Source organism: Poromitra crassiceps, assembly GCF_964638095.1.
Source record: "Poromitra crassiceps genome assembly, chromosome: 3".
Classification (NCBI taxonomy): domain Eukaryota; kingdom Metazoa; phylum Chordata; class Actinopteri; order Beryciformes; family Melamphaidae; genus Poromitra; species Poromitra crassiceps.
In genome coordinates, this window is record NC_139625.1 from 86,822,517 (window position 1) to 86,846,729 (window position 24,213).

The 24,213-nt window shown below is 43.3% G+C and overlaps 1 protein-coding gene across 1 annotated transcript; it reads left to right on the top strand.

The window, feature by feature from the left end:
* Window positions 1-31: 31 nt before the first annotated feature.
* Window positions 32-23,720, top strand: LOC310772885 (cyclin-K-like). Its single transcript, XM_083632827.1, has 11 exons — window positions 32-365; window positions 5,819-5,994; window positions 11,038-11,119; window positions 11,850-11,981; window positions 13,154-13,259; window positions 15,225-15,282; window positions 17,021-17,190; window positions 18,727-18,890; window positions 20,423-20,453; window positions 20,584-20,631; window positions 21,495-23,720. The coding sequence occupies exons 3-11, from the start codon at window positions 11,087-11,089 to the stop codon at window positions 21,923-21,925; spliced, it is 1,173 nt and encodes a 390-aa protein (XP_083488953.1). The 5' UTR covers window positions 32-365; window positions 5,819-5,994; window positions 11,038-11,086; the 3' UTR covers window positions 21,926-23,720.
* The last annotated feature ends 493 nt before the right edge of the window (window positions 23,721-24,213 follow it).

Consider the following 24,213-nt stretch of genomic DNA (forward strand, 5'->3'; position numbering starts at 1 on the left):
GAGACGCCAGCGGTAGCGTCCTTTCCCCGACTCTGGTAAATAAAAGACAACTAAAATAAATTATTTCAACGCTATGTTGCTAGAAAGAAGTTCTACTTAACGTTTTCGCCGTTAAACTACACGGAAACATGACATGATCATTGTAGCAGTGTTTGAAGCACAATTTTAACAGAAGTTTTGTAAAAATATTGTCCGATGCAGGACACGCTTCCGTTAGTAGTATCGGTTAGCTGGCTGGTTTCCTAAACTACAGGCAATGGTCTGAACTCGCTACATGAAGAGCTGCTGGTAACGTTACTGGGACAAGAAGGAGCTGGCCAGTCACTCTGGAGCACATCAGACCCCCCTGGCACTGGGACAAGAAGGTATGTTCCCCACCCCATCATGTCCCACCACATATTGAGATGATGTCCCACATTTTGATTGGCTCAATCCAAACCACTGCGAGAGAGACAGACACTGTCTTGTTTACACGCTTGTGTAAGGATCACAGCACGACGACTTTTCATAGTTACTTTATTCCATCAACTCTGTGATACAGCTTCAAGTGGGCGAGCGGCTACCAGCTATTCTGTCTGAGGTAGCTTCCGGTATTTTGGAGTGAGGACCCCTGGCTGCTCTAGGACCTGGGAGCATAGGTGACCATACGGGTGCCTGTTCTAAACATCACTCAGTATGTTATCACATATGAATATTACATGTCCCTTCTTAAGCAAAATTAAACGTGTGGTCCTTTGTTTTACAAACTAAGTGTGAAATAACACGTATTACGAAAAAACTATTCACCTGAGTGAGGGAAAAATACTGTGCAGTTTAAACTGTCGATTATGCAGATATTGGTATAACATTCTTGCTATCAACATAGCACATAGCAGGCATTCCAATCTTCAATCTGCAATAAGAACATATTCACATGAACAAAAGTACATTTACATAGATTTTTCTTTTTTCTCTTTTTCACATATTCCTCTTTTTTTTTTTTTTTTAAGCATAAGGCAGCGATCCGCCAGCACCTTATAACTTTCACAGGTTTAGGACAGCACGTGGCTTGACCTCTCGACCTGACCTTGTGCGGTGTGGAACTGCATTGGTCAGCGGCTCAGCTGTGTGTGTGTCGGGAATGTGTGATGTCTTTTCAGGTGAGCGTTTATCAGGTGGTATTTTCTCAGGTGTGTGTGGGTCAGGTGCATTGATCAGTTCCCCAAGCTCTGCTTCCACAGGGCTGGTTTTGTTGTCTGACCAACCGTGATGCTCCTTGCTGTTCAGGAGATGTCTGCGGTTGCGGCGATACACCTGTCCCTCTTGGGTGCGAAGAATGTAGGAACGTGCAGTGTCGGCTGGCTCGATGATGACTGCTGGCTTCCAGCGGCCCTGCTCTTGAAGTCTGATGGACTCTCCGCTGTGCAGTGGTGGCAGCAGTCTAGATGATCTATCGAAGTATTTCTTCTGGTGATGTTGTTTTTGTAGCCGTCTTGCATGTCCTTCTTTGTGGCTGACGATCTCAGGTTGCAGCTGCTGGTTGGTGTTTGGGAGAACTGAGCGAAGTCTGCGGCTCATTAGCAGCTGAGATGGTGACTTGAAGTTGTCGACCGGCGTGTTTCGGTATTCAAGTAGACTGATGTACGGGTCTTTTCTGTCCACTTTAGCTTTGTCCATTAGTGCCTTGGCTGTTTGCACTGTTCTTTCCGCCAGGCCATTACTCTGGGGGTAATGTGGGCTTGATGTTATGTGCCTGAACTCCCAGGACTTGGCGAATGACTCAAACTCCTTTGACGCATACTGAGGGCCATTATCGGACGTTAGAGTCTCTGCGATGCCGTGTCTCGCAAATGCTGCTTTTAGTTTGCCTATCACGGCTGTCGCTGTGGTGCTGTGAAGTCGGTCCAGCTCGAAGAATCTGCTGTAGTAGTCGACAGTGACCATGTAGCTTTCTCCATTCCAGGTGAACATGTCTGTTGCTACTACCTGCCACGGCCTGTCTGGGATGCGGTGGGGTATCATCGGCTCTTTGGTGTTTGATGGGCGGCGTTCTAGACAGGTGGTGCAGCGTCCGACTATGTTCTCAATGCACTTGGACATCCCAGGCCAGAACATGATGTCCCGTGCTCTCTCTTTACTCTTCTCCATGCCCATGTGGCCTGCATGGATTTTCTCTAGCATATTTTCTCTGAGACGGCTAGGAATAATTATTTTCTCCCCTTTAAAGAGGATGCCATTCATTTCGGACAGTTCATCTCTGTGGTTCCAAAACTCACTCACCCTCTGGGGGCAGTGTTTCCTTTGTTCAGGCCAGCCATCCTGTATGACTTTGCTCAACATCACGAGCTGTTCATCTTTCTCTGTTTCAGCTTGAATCTCTTTCGGTCGTGCGTCACTCACCGGCACGTTGCTGTACACGGTGTGTATTTGCATATCCATCCCCTCACTGAGGCTGGTGTCCTGAGATGCAAGTGATTTTCTTGAGAGCGTGTCAGCGACAGGTATGTCTTTACCTGGGCGGTGAGTGATCTTGAAGCTATATTTTTGTAGCTGGAGAATCATTCTCTGTAGCCTCGGCGGGGCTGCAGCTAGCGGCTTTTTCATGATCGACTCCAAGGGTTTGTGGTCGGATTCCACGTGGACATGTCGGCCGTATGCATATTGATGAAAGCGTTTGAATCCAAACAAGATTGCATACATCTCCTTCTCGATCTGCGCGTAGTTGACCTCACTGTCTGTGAGAGACTTGGACGCATAACTTATGGGCCTTCCTCCCTGTAGCAGTACAGCGCCTAGTCCATACTTTGAGCCTAGTCCATACTTTGAGCCTAGTCCATACTTTGAGGCTAGTCCATACTTTGAGCCTAGTCCATACTTTGAGCCTAGTCCATACTTTGAGGCTAGTCCATACTTTGAGCCTAGTCCATACTTTGAGCCTAGTCCATACTTTGAGGCTAGTCCATACTTTGAGGCTAGTCCATACTTTGAGGCGTCCACCTGCAGGCTGAGTTCTTTGTCCGGGTCAAAATATGCGAGAACCGGTCCCGGTTCGCTGGTGATGAGGTCTTTCATTTTCTGAAATGCTGCGTCGTGTTGTTTGTCCCACAGAAACTCACTGGACTGTTTCAGTAGCAGACGCATAGGTGCGTTGATCTCGGAGAGGCTGGGGGCAAACTTGGCTAGGTAATTGACCATGCCTAACACCGTCTCTAGTTCTGCACGGTTCTTTGGTGGTTCCATCATCTTGATGGCAGAGATCTTAGCCGGGTCTGGCTTCATACCTTCAGCTGAGAGGCGATGACCAAAGTAGCTGACCTCGGTAGCTGCTATGGTGCTTTTCTCTGGGTTGAGCCGGACTCCTTTCTCTCGTGATCGCTGAACCATGGCACGCAGATTTCTGTCATGCTCCTCTCTGGTTGCACCATAGATGAGGATGTCATCTACGATGGCGGCCACTCCATCGAGACCCTCGTAAGTCTCATCTATCTTCCGTTGGAATTCATCCTGGGCTGAGATTATGCCAAATGGCAAGCGCAGGAACCGGTAACGTCCAAATGGCGTATTGAACGTTGTTAGCTTTGAGGACTCTTCAGCGAGTTTGATAGCCCAATATCCTGATCGCGCATCTAATACGCTAAAGTAGCGTGCACCTGCCAGCTGGGCTGTAATGTCCTCTAAAGTTGGCATAGGATAATGGGGACGTTGGATTGCTTCATTTAAGTCTCTGGGGTCAAGACAGATCCTGAGTTTGCCGGTGCGCGGCTTTTCAACGACAACTAAAGCATTGACCCATTCAGTTGGTTCTGTTACCTTAGCAATTATCTCTGTGTCCTCCATAATCTTTAGCTCTTTCTTTAGACGGCTGCGAAGGGCTAGTGGTATCCTTCTCGGTGGGCACACCACTGGTGTTGCGTCTGGGTCAAGACGAATGTTGCATTCTCCTGGGAATAAGCCTATTCCTTCAAATACGTCAGCAAACTGTTCCATGACAGTCTCTTTGTCAACTAATGAGTTAACAGATAGCACTAGCTTGATTAGATCTAAATCTAGACATGCCTTCAAGCCTAGCACTGGAGGCGCTTGTGTCTCTACTATGTAGAAGTCCAACATCATGCTGCGCTCTTTATACTTGCACTCTAAAGCGCATGTGCCTTTAACAGTTAGCTGTTGGCCTCCATAGCCTGTCAGTTTGTAGGTGGTGGGCATTAGCTCACACTTATCCTTCAGACGTTTGTATTCACCCAGAGGAATTACATTCACTTGAGCACCAGTGTCTAATTTAAATTTTAACTCAGTGCTCTGTTTTGGCATTTCAATGTCTGCAAAGGCTTGCTCAGTCTCTGAAACGTGGCCTCTCTGTGTAACTGTATCAATAAACAACTCTTCTGACTCTCTGTCTGCCGTTTGCTTATCAGTCACCACATGCACTGTTTTTGTCTTACAGACTTTGGCGAAGTGGTTTGATTTCCCACATTTAGAGCACTGTTTACCTCTTGCTGGGCAATACTCCTTTTCTCCGTGTGCTCTATTTCCACAGTAGCCACAGCTCTTGGCGTATTTTCCATCCGTGTCGCTTGTTTTGAAGCTTCGCTGCGCTTTGTCATTCTTGGGGCGCGTTCCCGTTGCGGCACTCTTTGATGTGTACCGGCGTACAGCGTGCACGGTCTGTTCGTTTGATGCACCGCCACTGAGGATCCGCATCTGTGCTTCGGATATCTCATGTGCTCTGGCTACATTTATAGCTCTATTCAATGTCAACTCCGATCCAACATTGAGGAGTTTCTCTCTCACTTTGACTGAGTGTATTCCAAACACAATGCGGTCCCTGACCATCTCATCTTCATTCGCATATGCACAGTCCTTTACAAGAAGTTTTAGCTCGGTGATAAACTGTTCCAGCGTCTCACTTTTCCCCTGTATTTTCTCGTGAAACTTATATCTTGCGAAAATCGTGTTTTTTCTTGGCATGACATATGCTTCGAAGCGGTCGTAGTAACTTTTCAGTACCTTCGCTTCATCTGCGGTGAGAGTCCATGTATTGAAAATGTCTCTCCCTTTTTCTCCAATCCACAAGAGCAAGTAACTGCATTGTTCTTCCTCCCCTTTGCTTTTCAACGGGCCGGAGAACATCAATCCCGCATGCTGCCTGAATTTCTTCCATTCTCCCGGCAGATCAGGGGATTCCCAGTTGATTTTCGGCGAGGGTATTCCGACGTCCATCTCGACCGCTAGTCTGACACCATGTCTTGTTTACACGCTTGTGTAAGGATCACAGCACGACGACTTTTCATACAGTTACTTTATTCCATCAACTCTGTGATGCAGCTTCAAGTGGGCGAGCGGCTATCAGCTATTCTGTCTGAGGTAGCTTCCGGTATTTTGGAGTGAGGACCCCTGGCTGCTCTAGGACCTGGGAGCATAGGTGACCATACGGGTGCCTGTTCTAAACATCACTATATCAGTATGTTATCACATATGAATATTACATATTTATATATATATATATATACATATTTTTTAAGAAAACCATTTTTTTTCTCTTGTTCCTTTCTGATGTCTTTAGTCTTCTATGACTGACTATCTTTCAGGGTTGTGGATTGTTGGTCAGGATAAAATAAGACATTTGAGGATGTCATCTTGGGCTTTGGGGGAAAAACTGATTGCCATTTGGTGACATTTTATACACCAAACGATCACTCGATTAGCCTAAATAATGGACAGATTAATCGATTATGGAAAAAAAATAATTAGTTGCAGCCCTCCTCAGCATTGGTAACGTGTCCCACATTGTCTCACACAAACATACTCTTTGTCCCACATTTGGTTTGCTGGGATCTAGTCACCGTACAAGAAGGAGCTGGCCAGCCTGGAGCACATCAAGCCCTGCTGGTACTGGGACAAGAAGGACCTGGCCAACAGCCCCTCCCAGGCAGAGGGACTGGACCCTGCCACCGAGGGGCGCTACCGGAGAGAAGGGGCTCGCTTCATCTTTGACGTGGGCACACGGCTGGGGCTGTATCCTTTTATAGCTGGCAGATCACCTAAACAGCAAGAACCCAACCTGTCAGCCTGTTAACTGCCAGGCCCACTTCCAGAACAACATGACTTGGGGCGCGTCTGAATTTAGTGGGGTTGCTTGCACTACTACTAGTGGTAGTGCGGGCGGTCTGGAAACGGCAATGACAACAGATGAGGTGAAGTTTCGAAAAGGTCTCACTACAATGAAATGCCTACTATGGGGACTAACATCATCACTCATGAATAGAGGGTATGCACACCCACTGAAACACGCCCCCTCAATCAGGAACGAGTGTCAAAATGAGTGTCAAGTTCCTCCCTGAGCAGCAGGTGTCAGTAATCTAGGCTGATTACTGCATTCAAGCTCAGTCTTGCTGTGACTCAGTGGGCGTGACCCCACAGTGACTTCTGCCTCTGTGACATCACGTGCATACCCTCTATACAATAGGAATTGAATGAATCCACAATCTCAGCTTTCCAGTCGTACCCAATTTATGCATTTCCAAGACTGTTTAAGACCCCCGTATACTGAAATATCATAGCATAGGGCTGTCACTTTTTCCCCAAAATAAAATTCGAACGAACTTTAATTGCCCGAAATTCGTTCGAATATATTCGAAGTTTTTTGGTTACCGTAAATTCCGGACTATAAGCCGCGGCTTTTTTCCCGTTTTTTGGCCCCTGCGGCTTATATAACGGTGCGTCTTATCTATGGATTTTTTTAGAAAAAAAAAAAAAAAAAAAAAAAATCTCTCTTTTTTAGCACTCTTTCTAACTATAAATCCACTTCTGTTTTAATTTCCTCTCTTGCCCTCTTTTCACCACACCGCGGACACTGTGTGCACTGTAAAAATAAACAACGGTGGTGTTGTGTTATGTTGTTTTGTTGAAATGTTACGGTAATACGGTAAATGGGAGCTTCCTCAAACAGCCATCTCTTTCCCGACAATCCCCTCTGTGCGTGACCACTTACATATGGTAATTACGGTAAGCAAACGGCCACAAGCCCATCAACTCCCTCCCCCGACTACCAGGAGAAAATCACAAACTTCGGCGAATTCACACAAAGGAAGATCAAGGAATATTCCATCGAACCGGAGCAGATCATAAATATGGATGAAGTGCCTTTGACGTTCGACCTGCCACTCACTCGGACTGTTAACAAGAAGCGCCCTGGAGGATTCTTTCACCAAAAAAAAGCTTTGCTCGTTCTCGACAGCATGAGAACGAGCAGTAGATGATCATGAGGTGGTTTTTCAGACGTGTCGATATAGCAGTTTATCGCAAAAGTGTAATGGAAACACATTTTTCGCATTTGCACGTCATGTGACCCATATTATCCCTTGGAAAAGGAGCGGAAAATAAGTTTGGTAAGTAAGGTTCGATAGCCGTGTCAAAACCTCCGCAGCAAGTGGAAAACTTTGAAGCAACGCTACCTAGCAGAAAGACGAGTGTTGTGCAAAAGCGTAGCCGGGCAAATTAGATAATGTTTAATGGCAGAAATCGGTCCATGGTGACAGCAGGCTGCCTGTGTGCGCGCATTTGGCACAGCGGCGAGATGAGAGGATGAAAAGCACACACTGGTGCGGTGGTGCTGTCTGAAGTGAATACAGTGACTGTGAGTAGGCTAATACATTGCACACGTTTCAGGTGCAATTATAGAACCAAATCAGCCTTTTCCCCCCTCCATCTCTAAATCGGACCAGTTGTAGGCTATTAGGCTACCTTTTTTCCTCTGCCTGTCGCGCTGACTGCATTCACGCAGCCAGCAACATTTTGCGACTCATTTTCTTTTGAATTGATAATCAGGCTCGTTTATATGCATTGTAACTTCATGTTGGGATTTCCATTGACCATTGGTTGGATTTGAGCATGCAGGGGACGGGATATGGGGCAGATCCCCGTGCGTAATCACTGTGGCAGCTGCTGCAACGGGGAATCACTCAAACGCAACTTCAATGGAAACGCCTACAAGTCGCAATTGTACATTGTCGAAGTTGTAGAAATATCGCAATTCTTTTGCGAAAAACTGTAATGGAAACACAGCTATAGATGAAGAGGAGTTCGTTGGTTTTGAGTGACAATGAAGGAGAGAGGAGAGTGGTTGACGAAGCCACCCTGAACCTGTTCGTTTCCGACACTGAAGATGAGGACTTTGGTGGTTTCAGTACGCAGGAAGAAGAGGAAGACGAGCATTAGTGACTTGACTTCTCTGGTTACAGGTTTGCTGCACATATAGCCTATTGTTGTGTGATTTTGTCTGGGGATTAGTGACCTGACTTTTGTTTTGTTTTGTTGAAATGTTAATAAATGGGAGCTTCCCCAAACAGCCATCGCTTTCCCGACATTCCTCTCTGTGCACGAACCCTTTCATATGGTAATTAAACATCAAAACACCCGCGGCTTATAGACCGGTGCGGCTTATAGAAGAAAAAAATAGTCAATTTTGGTCCCGCGGCTTATACACCGGTGCGTCTTATAGTCCGGAATTTACGGTAATTAAAAAAAAAAAAAAAAACTTTTTTTTTTTTTTCAGTCCAGCAGCCTGTTGCACCAGCTGAACGTAAGTTCTGTCTTAAGTTAGGGTGTAAAGTCCACACTAACTGCTACGTTCAAACTAGTTAGTTTGACACTAAAGTTGTGTCTTTGTTTGGTTGCACCACGGAGACGTAAGGTACATCTTAACTAGTAGACCCTAAAGTCCATACTAACCAAAATAGTGTCGCAGACAATGACGTGTACAGTATCTGTGACCAATCAGTGAAAAGCACGGTGGAAACGGTGTTTATTTACGGTTGTTTAAGTGGAGTGAAAACAGGACATGTTGCCCACCGCAAATTAGTGCTTTCATATTTCATCAACACTAATCAAATGAGAACGTTATTGAGTAACGTTCGTTTAGGTTCATATTACTGTTAACGTTTATCTGTGAGCTCTTCATCAGTATTGTAGGCTATACCACCATCCTGCCTCACTAAATTGTTGCGGTTATTTTAATTTGTATGCAGTGCTGCAGCTTGTGGGAAACAAAAGCGTGAGTCATAAATATCAAAGGGTGTAATTTATCACGGAGAGCGCGTTGCGGACGCAAAACAACGATGCGCCACGGTGCCAAGTTGCAATCCGTGCCGACTGCTATTTTACGGAGGACTTTACACCTAGTAAGACGTAGGTGTAAATTTTAAGTTCTAACTTATGCCTACGTTGTAACTATTTCACTTGGTGCAACCCAAATATTTTTAGTAGTGCGTAAACTCGGACTTAGTGAGACTTTACGTTCAAACTAGCTTACGTTTCAACTTACGCACAGCTGGTGCAACCCACTGCAGGCCACCGGGCATCAGCCCGACGTGTTAGCTTGGACGCTCACAGTCACAACACTGCCTCACAAACTTGGCTGCATCCAACTCGAGACAACTTTTCAGACCCTGGAGACAATCTTTCTCAGAAGAGACTAACGCGACAAATCTGGAGACTTTTTCTGACATGGGATTAACATTACCAGCAAGCAGCAGTTGGTTAATTTTGGTTCATAAAAAAAAAAAAAAATAATAATAATAATAATAAAAAATAAAATAAAAATTCGAACATTCAAATTACATTTCGAAAACGAACCCCTCCCCCCACATTCGAAGTTGCATTCGAATTTCGAATGAAAAGTGACAGCCCTAATAGGCATTGGCGAAAATAATACACTTAACTTATACTGCATGCAAAAAACGACATGGTTTTCCCCCAAAAAACTGAATGGAGTTAGCATAAAGTGGGCATGTCTGTAAAGGGGATACCGTTCTCATTCAGATATCTTGAGGTGAGGTCCCTTGCTGACAAGATAGAAGAACATGGTTGGTAGTGGTACCAATGGATGCTCTAGGTCTTCCAGTTTCATAATGATACCAGCATCTTCACTATAGCTTTAAAAGTGTCTCTGAAAGACCGTCATATAATACCAGCCTGTTCTTCACATTTCAACTGAGGTGCAAAATATTAAACTGAGGGTGCAATGCATCAGCATAGAACTGGGCCTGTTAACCGCCATGGAATATGACAGAACACATGTTAAAGAAACCTCTGCCCTTGCCTGGTGCACAGGAGTCAGGCCTGTGGCTGTAATGTTACCCTATCAAATCAAATGTAATAAATGACACTTGGATGGCTAAAGTGACCTAGTTGATACTGTTTGACCCTGTTAGGTTGCTGTTGATTTGTTTATTAAAGGTATCCCCATTAGCTGCCACCTAGACGACCGCTAGTCTTCCTGGGGAGCACCCTATGGGAGCACCTTGCTGCCTTGTTTTGGGGTACTTGTAACTTCCTAACTTTCTGTCCATACTTGTACTAAAACCCCTGAATACACACAGAGAAGACAACTATCACAAATAGATATTTATTGTGCAGAAGACAAAGATGAGTTGATTGAGAAATATGTATATTTATTAGGGCTGTGAATCTTCACTGGCCTCACGATTCGATTCAATTACAATTCAGAGGGCTACGATTCGATTACGATTATCGATGCATCTCGATGCATCTTAAATCGAGGCATCACTTTTTTCCCCAATACATGATTTATTTTTTCTTTCTTTTTTGCATTGTATTTTGATCCATAATTAAAATAAACAACTGCATGTACTTCCATTATATTTTTATTTGATTATTAAAAAAAAATAAAAAAAAATTGACATTTGTGAATCGATGCAGAATCGTGCACGTCCGCATCGCGATGCATCTTATAATCGATTATTTTTGACACCCCTAATATTTATATGCAACAGCTCATATTGATGTTTATGAGCTCATGTGATGATTAGCAGTGCTTTCGATCAGGAATGATATAAAATGTGCAACATCTCCTTCACAGGCTGTAATAGTAAAGGGATTGACTGCTGTGTATGACAGCTCTGCTTCGAGTCGTTTGTTGTTGGGAGCTGTTGCTGCCAGGCAAGCATTCCACTCTGAAATTGATTAGATAATTAATCACTCACTATCTACAATGTTTAAACAACTTCCACTGGCAGTCCTCTTAACCTCTGTGGCCAGACACTATGACACGTTGGCAACTGGGATCATTTACTTCCACCGCTTCTACATGTTCCATTCCTTCAAGCAGTTTCCTAGATATGTAAGTATGCCGTTCTCTATCACTCCAGCCTTGGCAACTGCATTAAAGTATGTACTATAAGGTAGATGTACTGTAGATCATCACATACTCTTTTTTTTTATCCAAACATCAGACTTACATTGATTGATTGATTGATTGATTAATTGATTTATTTTATGTATGAATATAGAAGACAATCAAAAACATGTAAAAGTGAGAACACAGAATTAAGAGTGCACAGGTTTCCATGTTGTGGGGATGGTTAGCCGGTTACGGTGACAGGGAATAATATGCTTAGCCGAACCGAACAGAGATGACATTGCATGTGATGTATATTGCTGGAGTTTGGAATTTACATACGGTGCATCCAGAGATCTGTCTCGTCGTTCCTACGCACTCGGCAATCTTATAAAAAAACAGGACAGACACTTAACACATAACATCATGTAATAATCTAAAAGAAGTAGCAAAATCCAAAGACAGTCTTAGGATAAAAACAAACAAAAATAATAATAATAATAGACGTAGCTAAACAGCCTAAAATCGTAGCATCATGCCGTGAACACCTCTCTTAGCCATTGTAAATCACTGTAAACCACGGCCTCTTGAGCTTATTGCTTAATTTGAAACCTAGCTTATTTCGTGTCCGCTATTGTATTAGCAAACACTGCAACAGGAAGTAAGCTAGGGGCCATTTAGAATGTTTATGTTGTCACGTTAAAACTGTCTATATGCTTGGATGCGCCTGCAGGTGACAGGGGGATGCTGCCTTTTCCTAGCAGGCAAAGTGGAGGAAACTCCCAAGAAGTGTAAAGACATCATCAAGACGGCTCGCAGCCTGCTCACTGATGTCCAGTTCATCCAGTTTGGAGATGATCCCAAGGTTGGTCACAAGAAATACAGCACTGCAGAAATATGAGTCCGGAAGTAGCACCGGAAGACTTCCTGGATCTTACGCGGAAAAGTAAATGGGGTTTTAGAATGTGGATTTCACCTAAATGCATAAAATAAGGTCTGTGGTTAACAGAACTTTATCGGATCGGAAATTTGGGTTCAGTCTTTTCAAACGTGAATCACTTTTATGACTTTTGAAACGTAAATGCCTTTTTATTTAACGCGATTTTTAGAAAACGCTTCAATTGGCATAAAAGTGATTCACGTTCGTGAAGATACGTGATCGTGAAGCATGGTGCTAGTCTATGGCTCTCCCCGGATCGGCAGAGGGGGTGGAGTGGATAGTGGCCTATTTAATTGGTCTTTGTTGCACAGAAAATCCAGCTTTATCCCAGGAAACCTCTCTACCTCTGGATTCTACTGTATGTTAGCAGTTGTCAGTTGAATAGGTCCCTGACTTCAGTATTTGGGAAAACAGTCTTTCTACCACTTAAAAAAAACCTCTAATTAACCCAACCAGTTTGCCACAATTTGGCAATTGTGGGAAACTGTTGGGATCACTGGAAATGGACTGAGTCACAGAAAAAGAGGAAAGTCACAGAATCCTGCAGAAATCAGCCTCTAGATGTCACTGCAGGATCATTAAGTTTCCACCGAGGGGGGTGACACTCTGGGAGAAATTAGGCCAATGCACAAGTTCCAAAAACGGCAGTTCCTCGAATGGCCACTTGAGGCTGGCTGCAAAAGGGAGGAATTCCCCACTACGGGGTGGTGAATTTTTATATAACTCCCGTGTAGAGTAAAATGGATGATAAAAAAAGACTGTTTTGGGTGTTATCAAAGGCGGTGGCATTTCTAACTTCAGACCCACAGATTGATGTGTATTCTTCCCTGGAAAGCTGCAGGGGCTAGCTAGTATCTTGTTCATTCCTTCATCAGTTGGGAGTGTTCACAAAATAAAAGACCCAGTTTGGGAGTGTTCACAAAATAAAAGACCCAGTTTGGGAGTGTTCACAAAATAAAAGGCCCAGTTTGGGAGTGTTTACAAAATAAAAGGCCCAGTTGGGGAGTGTTTACAAAATAAAAGGCCCAGTTTGGGAGTGTTCACAAAATAAAAGGCCCAGTTTGTTCAAAGCAACACTCCTCGTCTCTTGCTTACAGGAGGAGGTGATGGTGCTGGAGCGCATCCTGTTGCAGACCATCAAGTTTGACCTGCAGGTGGAGCACCCCTACCAGTTCCTGCTGCGTTACGCCAAGCAGCTCAAAGGTACCTCCCTTTCTGCTGCTCCATTTGTGGGGCTTCCAATCAAGATCTCAGCACTATGAATGGAAGCTATGTTGGAAATCTATAGAGGGAATGCACGTGATGTCACGGACGTGACAGTCAGTGCGGGTACGCCCACTCAGCTGCAGTGAGTGTCAAAACGTCTAAACAAGCCAGGTGGCGCCGCCGGGTCACGGTGTTTAGCGTTCAGCTTCCGCGAGAAAACAACGAAAATGGGAAAGTGCTGTTGTGCCATTGACTGTAAAAATAGATTCAACAAGGCGTCGGAGGTATCTTTTTACAGGCTGCCGAAAGCTAATGAAACGGTCCCGGTCTTCTCTGCAGCTATCCAGGGTTTCAATGAGGGCTCATTCATTCTCTGGCTGTGTTTTACCTGCACAGATATAACGTTACATGAGTGACAGTGTTAACTATGAACAAAGCTAGCGTGTGTTAGTGACAGCGTATGCTATATTTTTCTTAATAAAAGTTGTAATAAAATAAATATGTACCTCTCCACATACAACCAGAATATCCATTGCTGTCCTCGTTACTTTAACTCATTGAGTGCCAGCCACTTTTGGAGAACGGACGCTCCCAGTGCCAGAGTTTTCAGAGCGTTTTCAGTGATTTCTCGAGGCCCACAGAATATTGTGTGATATTACTATGTAAACACAGAACACGCAAAAAGAACAAGGATACTCTATTGTATCATCAGCAAAAAAAAGTTTATTGATACCATTTTCCGTTCTTTAGTTATGAGCCGGAGAAGATAGGTTGTTTTCAGCGTTTTCAGGCATTTCAAATTATAAGCTGAGATATTCAGCCTTTTGTGAAATGCAGCATTTCAAGCACATTCACTGACTCTAGGTAATATTTTCTGATGTAGTGATGTGGTGTAGTTGTGTCCTGCCCTGCGTGCCCCACCCCCCTCTCCCCCCCTCAGCTGAAAACTCCTCCCCACACTAGTAACACACAGCCTCACGCACGCAGCGTCTATTTTCGGAGTGCTTTTGGTGCGCCGCCTCCCAGGCAGCGCAACATGGAGAAGCCACACGCGGACTGCAGTAAAAGGTTTGGCTTTTCATTGTCGGCTGCTGCTTTTCTAGCGGCTAATCGTGTGGAGAAACTATGCTGACAGATAGACAGAGGCAGAAGGGCTCAGTTGTGTGCGCGGATTGACTGTGTTCGCAGCCCCCGTCAGTTGCAGCCAGAACAATCTACATGGCTCTGGGCTGCAGCATGAGCGGGTTCACTTTGATCACGGCTATTTCAGGCTGTGTATTCCTGACATTTCTGTAATCTGGAGAGCACTGTCGCCACCTAAGGGTTCTGTAAAATAGGTTATAGACCTCCAATAGCTACAATAGTTGTACAGGAAATGCGGAAGGCTTTGATCGACGTCCCACCGTCAAAAAACGCATTGGACGTCGAAAGACGTCCGTGGCACTCTACGTCACTATTTAATTGGACGTCGAAAGACGTCCATGGCACTCAATGAGTTAATGTCGCCAACAAATCCAGCCTTGAAGTACGACCACGCGTCCAAGCTCTTGTATGCTTTCATGCTTTGGTTTGTGTATTTCCCCGGCGTCGATATTAAGTACCGTACATATAAATGTCAGGAAACCCTATTCCTGGCCACATGTCTACGTCCATGGACCACTGGTTCTTTGGCAAGCTGTAAGGGTCACATTCGAGTCCAACTGCCTTTATTTTAAGCAGATAATCGTTTATATTAGCCGTGGTTTCGCTACTACCCCTGGCGGAAGCCACGTTTGTTTTGGAAATTTGACACTCAGTGCTGCTCAGTCCGGCTGAGGGGGCGTGTTCGGGAGGGGGCGTGGCGTCGGTGCATTCCCTCTATTGATGAGCTCATTTAGAGAGAGAAATGTATTGTAATGTATGTACCGGTAAATGCAGTTATGAGGGTTTGGCTGATGGAGAAACAAGTCATGTGTTTTTCAGGTGACAAGAACAAGGTGCAGAAGTTGGTTCAGATGGCCTGGACTTTTGTGAATGATAGGTGAGTTCAGAACACCTTGCGACTGACAGCTGTCAATCACTCTTAACACGTGGTTGTGATAGTCAAGCTAATCTCATTCTCTCACACCTTTCCTATATCGGTATAGCTAGGGTTCAATCGATGATGGGTTTTTGAAGTTGCCTATTGTGTGCTGATATATATACAGCGGTGCATTATTATTATTATTATTTTTTGCCGATATGACGATATTTTCCAACTCTTTTGATTGCTGATGCTGATGCTGATACTGATATAGGCGCAAATGTCCCCCCCACCTAATTTCAGAGAAGATAAAAGTCTCCTGTAGTGGAATGAACACATTATGATGCCTACTCTTATGGTGATGATGGCTCACTGGCAGATGCAGACATAAATGCAATGCTTTTCAAAATGTACAAATTCACTGTGCAAAATAAGAAAATTCTGTCAAGCATCGAGCATTTGTGCATAATTAAAGCATCATTTTATTGGCCTGTCATATCAGCAGAAATGTTTGTTTTGGGCCGATATTGAATTTTAAAGCCTTTATCGGCCCATACTGATGTTGTGTTTTACACCATCATGAATCATACATGAAAACTTAACAGTGAGAATAGGACTTCTCTCCTTTAGAGCAGTTTGCTAGAAGTCAGTGAGGAATGTAACCAAATTCCTTTTATTAGCATATTGATGCATGTGTACTGGCAAGTAGGGAAGGGCAATGTGGTTGAAATCAATCACGACCATCATACGGATTTTTCTCTATCAATATGATGATGATATGGTTCATGTATGCAAAATCACACCAAATAATCAAATGAATGCTCATCTCATTGAACTGAATGGTAGGGGTGTCACAATATATCGTCCCACGAAATTTCGCGATAGTAAAACGTCACGATATGTATCGTTGAGATGAAATCTCATATCGCGATTTTTTTTTTTTTTTTTTTTTTTTTTATAATTTTCAAAAATAGACTAAGAAACGTCTTTGTTTGTTGAAGTTCAATGTGTGGAAAGTAGTTCAGTTGAACAAGTCTCTGAAGAGACACATGAGAAGTTATACAGGAGAGAAACCATTCAATTGAGTTTCTGGCAAAACTGTTTACTTGACAGGAAAAACTGAAGATGCATAAAAAATAGACTAAGAAAAGTCTTGTTGTTTGAGTTTGAAGAAAAACTGAAGATGCATAATGAGAATTTATACTGCTGAGAAACCTTTTAGTTCAAAGTAAATCTAAGTGACGGTGTAACTCATTCTATTTCAAGATAAACCTTATCTCCAATCTCATGTTTTTTCTAGTTGTTATTGTAATAACAATTTCCCACAACAGCATGTTTTGTATTTGTGCATTTCAAATAAAATACTACTTTTCCAGTCATATATTGTCATTATTCAAGTTTAAAAAAAATATTGTTAAAATCGTATCGTATCGTATCGTTATCATGAACCCAGTATCGTGATACGTATCGTATCGTGAACTGAGTGTATCGTGACACCCCTACTGAATGGTAATGTTAGGTGTGTCAAAACACAAATGATCAAGTCATATTCCTACCATACCTCATTTTATCAGGTTTTTAAGTCAAATTAAGCTTGTCGTCATCAATTTAGACAGCAGAAATGTGTGGCACGATATTAAAATATCTTCATATCGTCACAATGTAATGTGATTCCACTGGAAGACAAATGATAATATTGACTTAGCAGCAAGCTTGTATTAATAATAATGGGTGGATATGGTGTTGAATGCTGCAGCCTGTGCACCATGCTGGCACTGCAGTGGGAACCAGAGATCATAGCTGTGGCTGTCATGTACCTGTCGGGGCGCCTCTGTAAGGTCGACGTCCAGGAGTGGACGTCTAAGCAGTCGTCCCGGCGCTGGTGGGAGCAGTTTGTCCAGGACGTGCCTGTGGAGGTGCTGGAAGGTAAGGGGCTTAAACGTCACTAACCACATAAGTGCGGTTTGACTCAACACAATACAGTGAGGGCCAGCAAGTTTAGACAATCACACAAAGTGATTCAAAGGCTGAGTTAGTCTATGGTCCTGTGACTGGCGGCTTACCTGGCAATAACGTTAGGCGTTTCACAGACTCGTCGCCTATCAAAACCACTAGTCGACACTGTGCAACATAGTCGATGAATTGTTCATCTGTGGTTTTAGGAATAAGCAATATAAATAAATTTAACATAGATTTTGTTTGAACAATCATTTTCTACATGATGCCATGTTAAATATAGTGTATAATCTTCTTACTATGAGAATGAGAAGTGTCCGTGTGTGAGCGAGTGAGCAGAACTTTGTCTGGCCACAGCTATGCCATTCTACGTGCAATCGGGCTGAGTGTAAAGAGCACCCGTGCAGGTGACCTGATGGAGCCGGGTTTTTGAATTGGGTAATTGCCCGATGATGATGTCATCAGTGATCTCATCCTTTCTGGCCCTGAGCTGCATTAGAGAGGGAGAGACTCCCGTCTATGTTGATACTGCAGTCAAACAGTCGCTATCTATAGCTATATAGCTATATATATAGCTATAGCTATATAGCTATATAGCTATAGCTGTATATATATAGCTCTAGCTATATAGCTATAGCCACTCATTTGTAAACAGCCTCTCAGAGCCAATCAGGACTCTGCTATTTCACATACCCCCAGGTTGGTCCCGCCTACATTAGTTAACCCTTTACTGGCTGTTTCTGAGAACTTTTTGATGAGAATTGATCATTTTTATTGGGTGGGGGGGGGAATATATATATGTGAGTACTAGTCAATTATACTTAAAGTGCGTCTAAATATACCGTAAATTCCGGACTATAAGCCGCGGCTTTTTCCCCGTTTTTTGGCCCCTGCGGCTTATATAACGGTGCGGCTTATCTATGGATTTTTTCAGAAAAAATAAAAATAAAAAACGGAATTCTCTCTTCTTTAGCACTCTTTCTAACTATAAATCCACTTCTGTTTTAATTTCCTCTCTTGCCCTCTTTTCACCACACCGCGGACACTGTGTGCACTGTAAAAAAAAACACAGGTGGTGTTGTGTTATGTTGTTTTGTTGAAATGTTAATAAATGGGAGCTTCCTCAAACAGCCATCTCTTTCCCGACAATCCCCTCTGTGCACGAACCCTTACATATGGTAATTAAACATTAAAACACAATTAAAAAAAAAAAAAAAAAAAACATTAAAACACCCGCGGCTTATAGTCCGGTGCGGCTTATATATGTAACAAACAGGCAATTTTGCGGTATATATCTCGTTATTGATGACTACTAAAATGCAGTAGTAGAGACTGCCTTGCCTGGCAGTCTCTGAATTGCCCTCTGGTAGTTTGAGCTGGTTGAAACAACTGAGAAATATTTGGAAATACTAATGGCCATTTTGCAGTTGATAGCAGTGACTTTGGTTTCTTTCTGATCGGTCTCCTGTCCTTCCTAACCCCATCTCCTCTTCTCCCATCCCAAAGACATCTGCCACCAGATCCTGGACCTGTACTCCCAGGGCAAGCAGCAGATGCCCCAGGGAGGGCCAGGGACCGGGGAGAAATCCCCCGTGTCCTCCATGCCCTCCCCCCCAGCGCCCGCCAAGAAGGCTTCCCCCCAGATCAGCCCCAGACCGGCCCCACCGTCGGTCAGTATTATCGCAGTATTGTTAAAATGTGCTGAAAATGTTCAAAAATGACCGATACACTCACGGAAATCATTTCACCAACTTTTGTCTGCATCTGAGAGACTGTTGCTAACTTTGGTTGATGATGGACAGTATTTACCATGTTTTTCAAAGCGACAGGCAACAGCAGCAACAGGGTAATCACTAGGGGTGGGAGAAAAAATCGATTCACCTAAGTATCGCGATTTTTAATGTCACGATTTTTTTAATCAATCTTTTATTCCAGAATCGATAATCGCAAAAAAAAAAAAAAAAAAAATTGGGTGCCCGCAGTCAGGCCACTCACTGAACAGCAGGCCAGGCGCCGCCTACTGGTTTACTAGTGGTTTTATTACTTTATTAGTTAGTCTGAAGTAATAATTACACTTCAGGGTTAAAGTGGGTGCATCTCATTGTATAATTGGACTTGGCCCAAATTGGGCTTCCCCTGTTTTTAACTATATCGCCCAGCCCTACTCATGATATAATATACAGTCTCTAGTGTATGATTCAACTTTTCCCATGTTCTAATCTAGTGTAAAAAAGCAAACAAACTGAAAAAAGAAAAGAAAAAAAGAAACAAAAATCGCAATAAATCGTAATATCGAATCGCAATAATCGTAGAATCGCAATACTTAAGAATCGCAATATATATCGAATCGGCACCCAAGTATCGTGATAGTATCGAATCGGGAGATAAGTGAATCGGCACAGCCCTAGTAATCACAGTAACATGGTTTTAATGATAATAAAAATCTGAAACGGTAATACTAAACCTCAGGAATTTTTTTATCATTAAAGCGGTAATCGTTTCATCCCTATTCATAGCTTTCAAGGGGCGTTACGTGCTGCCGGGAACGCCCACCTGGCGGTCAAAAAACTTGTTCATTCCACTGCCGCAGAGTCACTAGTTTCTCACGCTATTTGTTCAGCCAAAATGCCGGATACCTGTTGTGCTATCGGTTGCACTAACCGACGAGGAGATACGCCTGGCTTGTGCTTTTACAGAATGCCGTCGGAGAAAGAAAACTCAGAAAGGAGGAGGTTGTGGATTTGTGCGATTAGACGTGGTTCAGTCGCTGGGGAGGGCAAATGGCTACCATCAAAGTACACACGTCTTTGCAGCCAACATTTCATCAAAGGTAAGCTCAAGTAACGTTAACGGGGTATTTTAATCATTATTGTAACGTTACTTGAGCTTACCTTTGATGAAATGTTGGCTGCAAAGACGTGTGTACAAACGGCTGAACAAACAGCATGAGAAACTAGTCGACGCGGCTGGCAGCGAATGAACAAGTTTGTTTTTTGACCGCCAGGTGGGCGTTCCCGGCAGCACGTAACGCCCCTTGAAAGCTATGAATAGTATAGACGGTTTTCACAGAATTGTGTTGCTAGGGAACCTAGCTTATGTCCTGTCAGTTTTTGAACTAGCAAACACTGCAACAGGAAGTAAGCTGGGGCAGAAGTTGTGCATTCTCTGACCCTGATTGATGATCTTTTTTGCTCTTCAGCAGCAGTCTCCCAGAGATGACAGCAAGGCCGCTGGTAAGCCACAGACCTAACACGTTGTAGGCCTCAGGGAGCCTGAATCCATATGCTGTCATCAGTCCATTCTCTGTCTTCATCTGCCTCTTCTGTCTGTCTGTCTGTGTGTCTGTCCGTTTGTCTGGTCCAGAGCTCCTGCTTCCAGAACCTCCTCCCCCTCTGGCCTCCACATTTCCAGGTCAGTACTCGAACTTCTGCCCCATTCAGCTCCATTGAAATGCCCTGTAAAGCTGTTATTTAGCTCATGAGGAAGGCAGGGTTGTCACAATACTAGAATGTCTAACTTCAATACCAATAGAATACCAGGAACATATCGATACTCAATACCATTTTCAATACCATGGAGGGGAAATGACATCAAGAGGCATAAAGATAAAGGAGGACAGTTGGACGGACAGACACACTCTTCTCCATAATCTAGGCCTGATAAAAAAATAAAAAATAAAAACTGTGACTTTACACACCAGATTGCCCCTGCTCAGAGCAATTTAAGAGAGGGAGTGACGTCAGCGGAGGACCACAATGCGTGACTCATTAGCCAATGAACAGCCAGGAAGGGGTCTCGTGCTACTTTTGCATGCTAAAATAAAGCTGATAATGTACAATTTGATAAAAAAAAACAAAAAAAACTTTCAAACTGTCCATTTTGCTGCAACTCGACAGTGCTGCTTAATCCAGGACTGTAATGACGCATTATGTAATAACTGCATATTATGTAATAAAATCGCAAAATGTAATAAAATCTCACTTGCAATATGTAATAACGACGCATTATGTAATAATATGCGCAATATGTAATAAATCACCTGAATGCAATATGTAATAACGTTTGACGCATTTTGTAATAAATGTATTACATATTGTGCAGTACCCGGTCTTTCATGTCTATGTAGTGTGAAAAATGTGGGAGTTATTACGCGCCAAACTTTTGGCAGATCGAAAAAGTCAATTTTATAGTCGAGTTTATAGATTGTGCCTTGCTTTCAGCAAGCACAATAATTAACCTTGAACTGTTACCACATTTCTCTGCTCTGCCACCAGACCACAAACCCGCCATCTCCTACCCTGCAGCCCTGGACCTCCCCTCCGAACCATCAGACCCCCCGCCCTTACCTCCGCCGCCCCCACCCCCATTGCCCCCTCCCACCTCCAGCTCCCTGCTGTGCAGCGAGGGCTACCAGAAGCTCCAGTCCCTGATGACCACGGAGGGCTCCTGTTACGCCGCCGTACCCCTGGCCTGTGCCCCGCCACTGGGCTACCACGGCCTGGCCTATCCCCCGGGTGCCCCGTCCTACCTCCCTCCGCTGCTTCCCGCATACAGCTACCCACTGCCCCCGCTGCCCCTCTCCGCCATGGGGATAGCGCCCGGTGTGGCCGGTGCATACCCGCCGCCCCCACACGCCGGGCAGGGCCAGCTGCCCCCTCCACTGTCCCCCCTCAGCGGGATGAGTCGGGGGACCTGGATGAGGTGAGGGGCCACCCAGGCAGCAGGAGGTTCAGGTCAGGTGCTTTTATGGTCCAGATGCAATCAGTCAAATCCTTCAGATTTCTATCAAAGCGCTAAACGGGTCTTACGTGTACAGTCTGAGACGTACCTATTTTGCAGTGCCTCCAATTGTGAGCAGGTTGACGGCATCAGACTGTGCATATACAGTAGATGTGGTTGGATGTTGCTTTGACACTCATCTGAAGGGTTCCTGTAGATGTGGCCTGGAGTATAGACCCATTTCACAACAACCGTTTTGAGGTGGTAAAACAGGAAGTAACCAATGCCATTAATGATGGTTCCATTCCATGTAGGTGTTTCGGTGCCACGGCCCTCATTAATGTTGTTGGTTACACCTGCTTTACCACCTCAAAACGGTTGCTGTGAACAGGGCCTATAAGCATTAACAGACACATGGAGGATTGCAAAATGTATGTCTTCCTGTAGCTCTCGCTCTCTTTTTTGCACTACATTTGAAAGCAGACAGTATTCACAGTAGGCGATTCATTTTCAGCATTCGTTGCATTCGTTCGTGTTGCTTTATTTCATATTTCAATTGGATATTGTTAGGGCTACGAACACACTTATACACTTTGTATTTGACCCGGAAGCTCTTTTCAAAGGTTTGATTGAAACAGTGTACTAGACCTCAGATGTTTCAGTTTGAATGTTGTTTTCAATGTGATGTTGGTGTTTCGTAGTACACACTGTTGTTTTCTTAGCCTATCAATGTGAATACCAGACACAGACAGTGTGCAGGCAGCTGTATTCACTCAAATGCTCACAGACCAGTGTTATATTGTTCACACTGTATTTGTTTTTCTTCTGTAAGAAACGTTCAATCCTTTCAGTTCAAATGATATTGCTAGACTAGTGTTGACTCTGTCAGCCTTTAATGAACCATTTTTGAATAAATTGTCCTTGTTTTTTTCTTGTTTCTCAATTTTAAATTAATTGGTGCCAAACCAAATCCATTTACCGTACATCTAAACATATTAGCACATTATTTTATTTTATTTTTTAAGAAATGTTTGGGATGTTTACATTTTCCATAGAACTCCTAATGCAGCTTGTTACAACTGTTCATGTGACCATTAACGTGATAAACCACAGTTTGCAGTCTCAATGCTGTTAATGTTATACATTTCTCGTAATGTAATAACTTAAGTTACCAACCATTAATGCAATAACTTCTTCCTAATTATTACATTATTGAGTTTTATTACATTTGGCAGTTTGAAACTTTTCAATAAAAAGTCATTTGTGTGCACATCCAACCTGTGTTGAGGGGAGGTGCTGGATACAAAATACACACGGAAGTTGAAAAAAGTGAATATTTATTGGCGACTACAGAGCAAGCAACGTTTCAGGTTTCAGCCCATGCAGGCAAAAAAATAAAATAATTTACATTTTTTCCTTATGAAGAAGACTCAGCGCTTGCTCTGTAGTCACCAATAAATATTGGGAGCTCCTCCAGTGTGCGACTATTCACTTTTTTCAACTTTCAAGTTTGAAACTTTTTAAATGTCGTCAATGATTCCCCAAGACCTCTCACGTACACACTCATGCTTTTATTAGATGTAGCCTGAAAATTGTTTGGTAACTTTTATTGTGTTCATGAAAAATGTATCTTAACAGGATTACCCTCTTAAACTGAGTTGAAATTGTGTTAATGGATTATTAATGTGAGGTTATCACATTAGCATTTGTAAACAGCTAGCCTCACTTTTGTAAGAAATGTTTGTTTTGTTTTATATTATTTTCTTGCATTGTATGCTTCCTCAAATTCCTTTATTAGAAACCTGTTGCATTCCACAAAAATAAATAAGTTGTTTCTCACCTGCTGTGTTGTTGTTATGACATGTCAATTTTAAACCGGTTATTCCAGAATGGATGTGGATATCTTCATGTTTGTTGTAATGTCAAACTTCTGCCACTAGGAGGCAGTCTAGGCTTAAGATTAGCTTCAGTTGCATGCTTCTTGCTCTATCGACATTTCATCCTCATTTTCAATACCTGCACTTCATGATTATAGAGTACCGCAGGGAGGGATGATGTATTTTTGTAGGCTTACCCAGTAGTCCCTGACGTGTAAAAGTCAATGGGATTTTAGATGGGGATTTTGGTTAAATAAAATAATGTCTGTGGTTAACAAAAGTTTTAGAAACAGCGAAGTTTCTGTTGGCAAGATAATCTTCACAAATGAGAACTACTTTTATGACTTGAAGCGTAAATGCACTTCTTTTTACTCGATTTTCAGAAAACATTTCAAAA

Excerpts from the sequence above, each read along its gene's own strand:
- LOC310772885 (XM_083632827.1), top strand. The coding sequence starts at position 11,087 with ATGTTCCATTCCTTCAAGCAGTTTCCTAGATAT. Across the intron at positions 13,260-15,224 it reads TTACGCCAAGCAGCTCAAAG|GTGACAAGAACAAGGTGCAG; the intron begins GTACCTCCCTTT and ends TGTGTTTTTCAG. Across the intron at positions 15,283-17,020 it reads TGGACTTTTGTGAATGATAG|CCTGTGCACCATGCTGGCAC; the intron begins GTGAGTTCAGAA and ends TGAATGCTGCAG.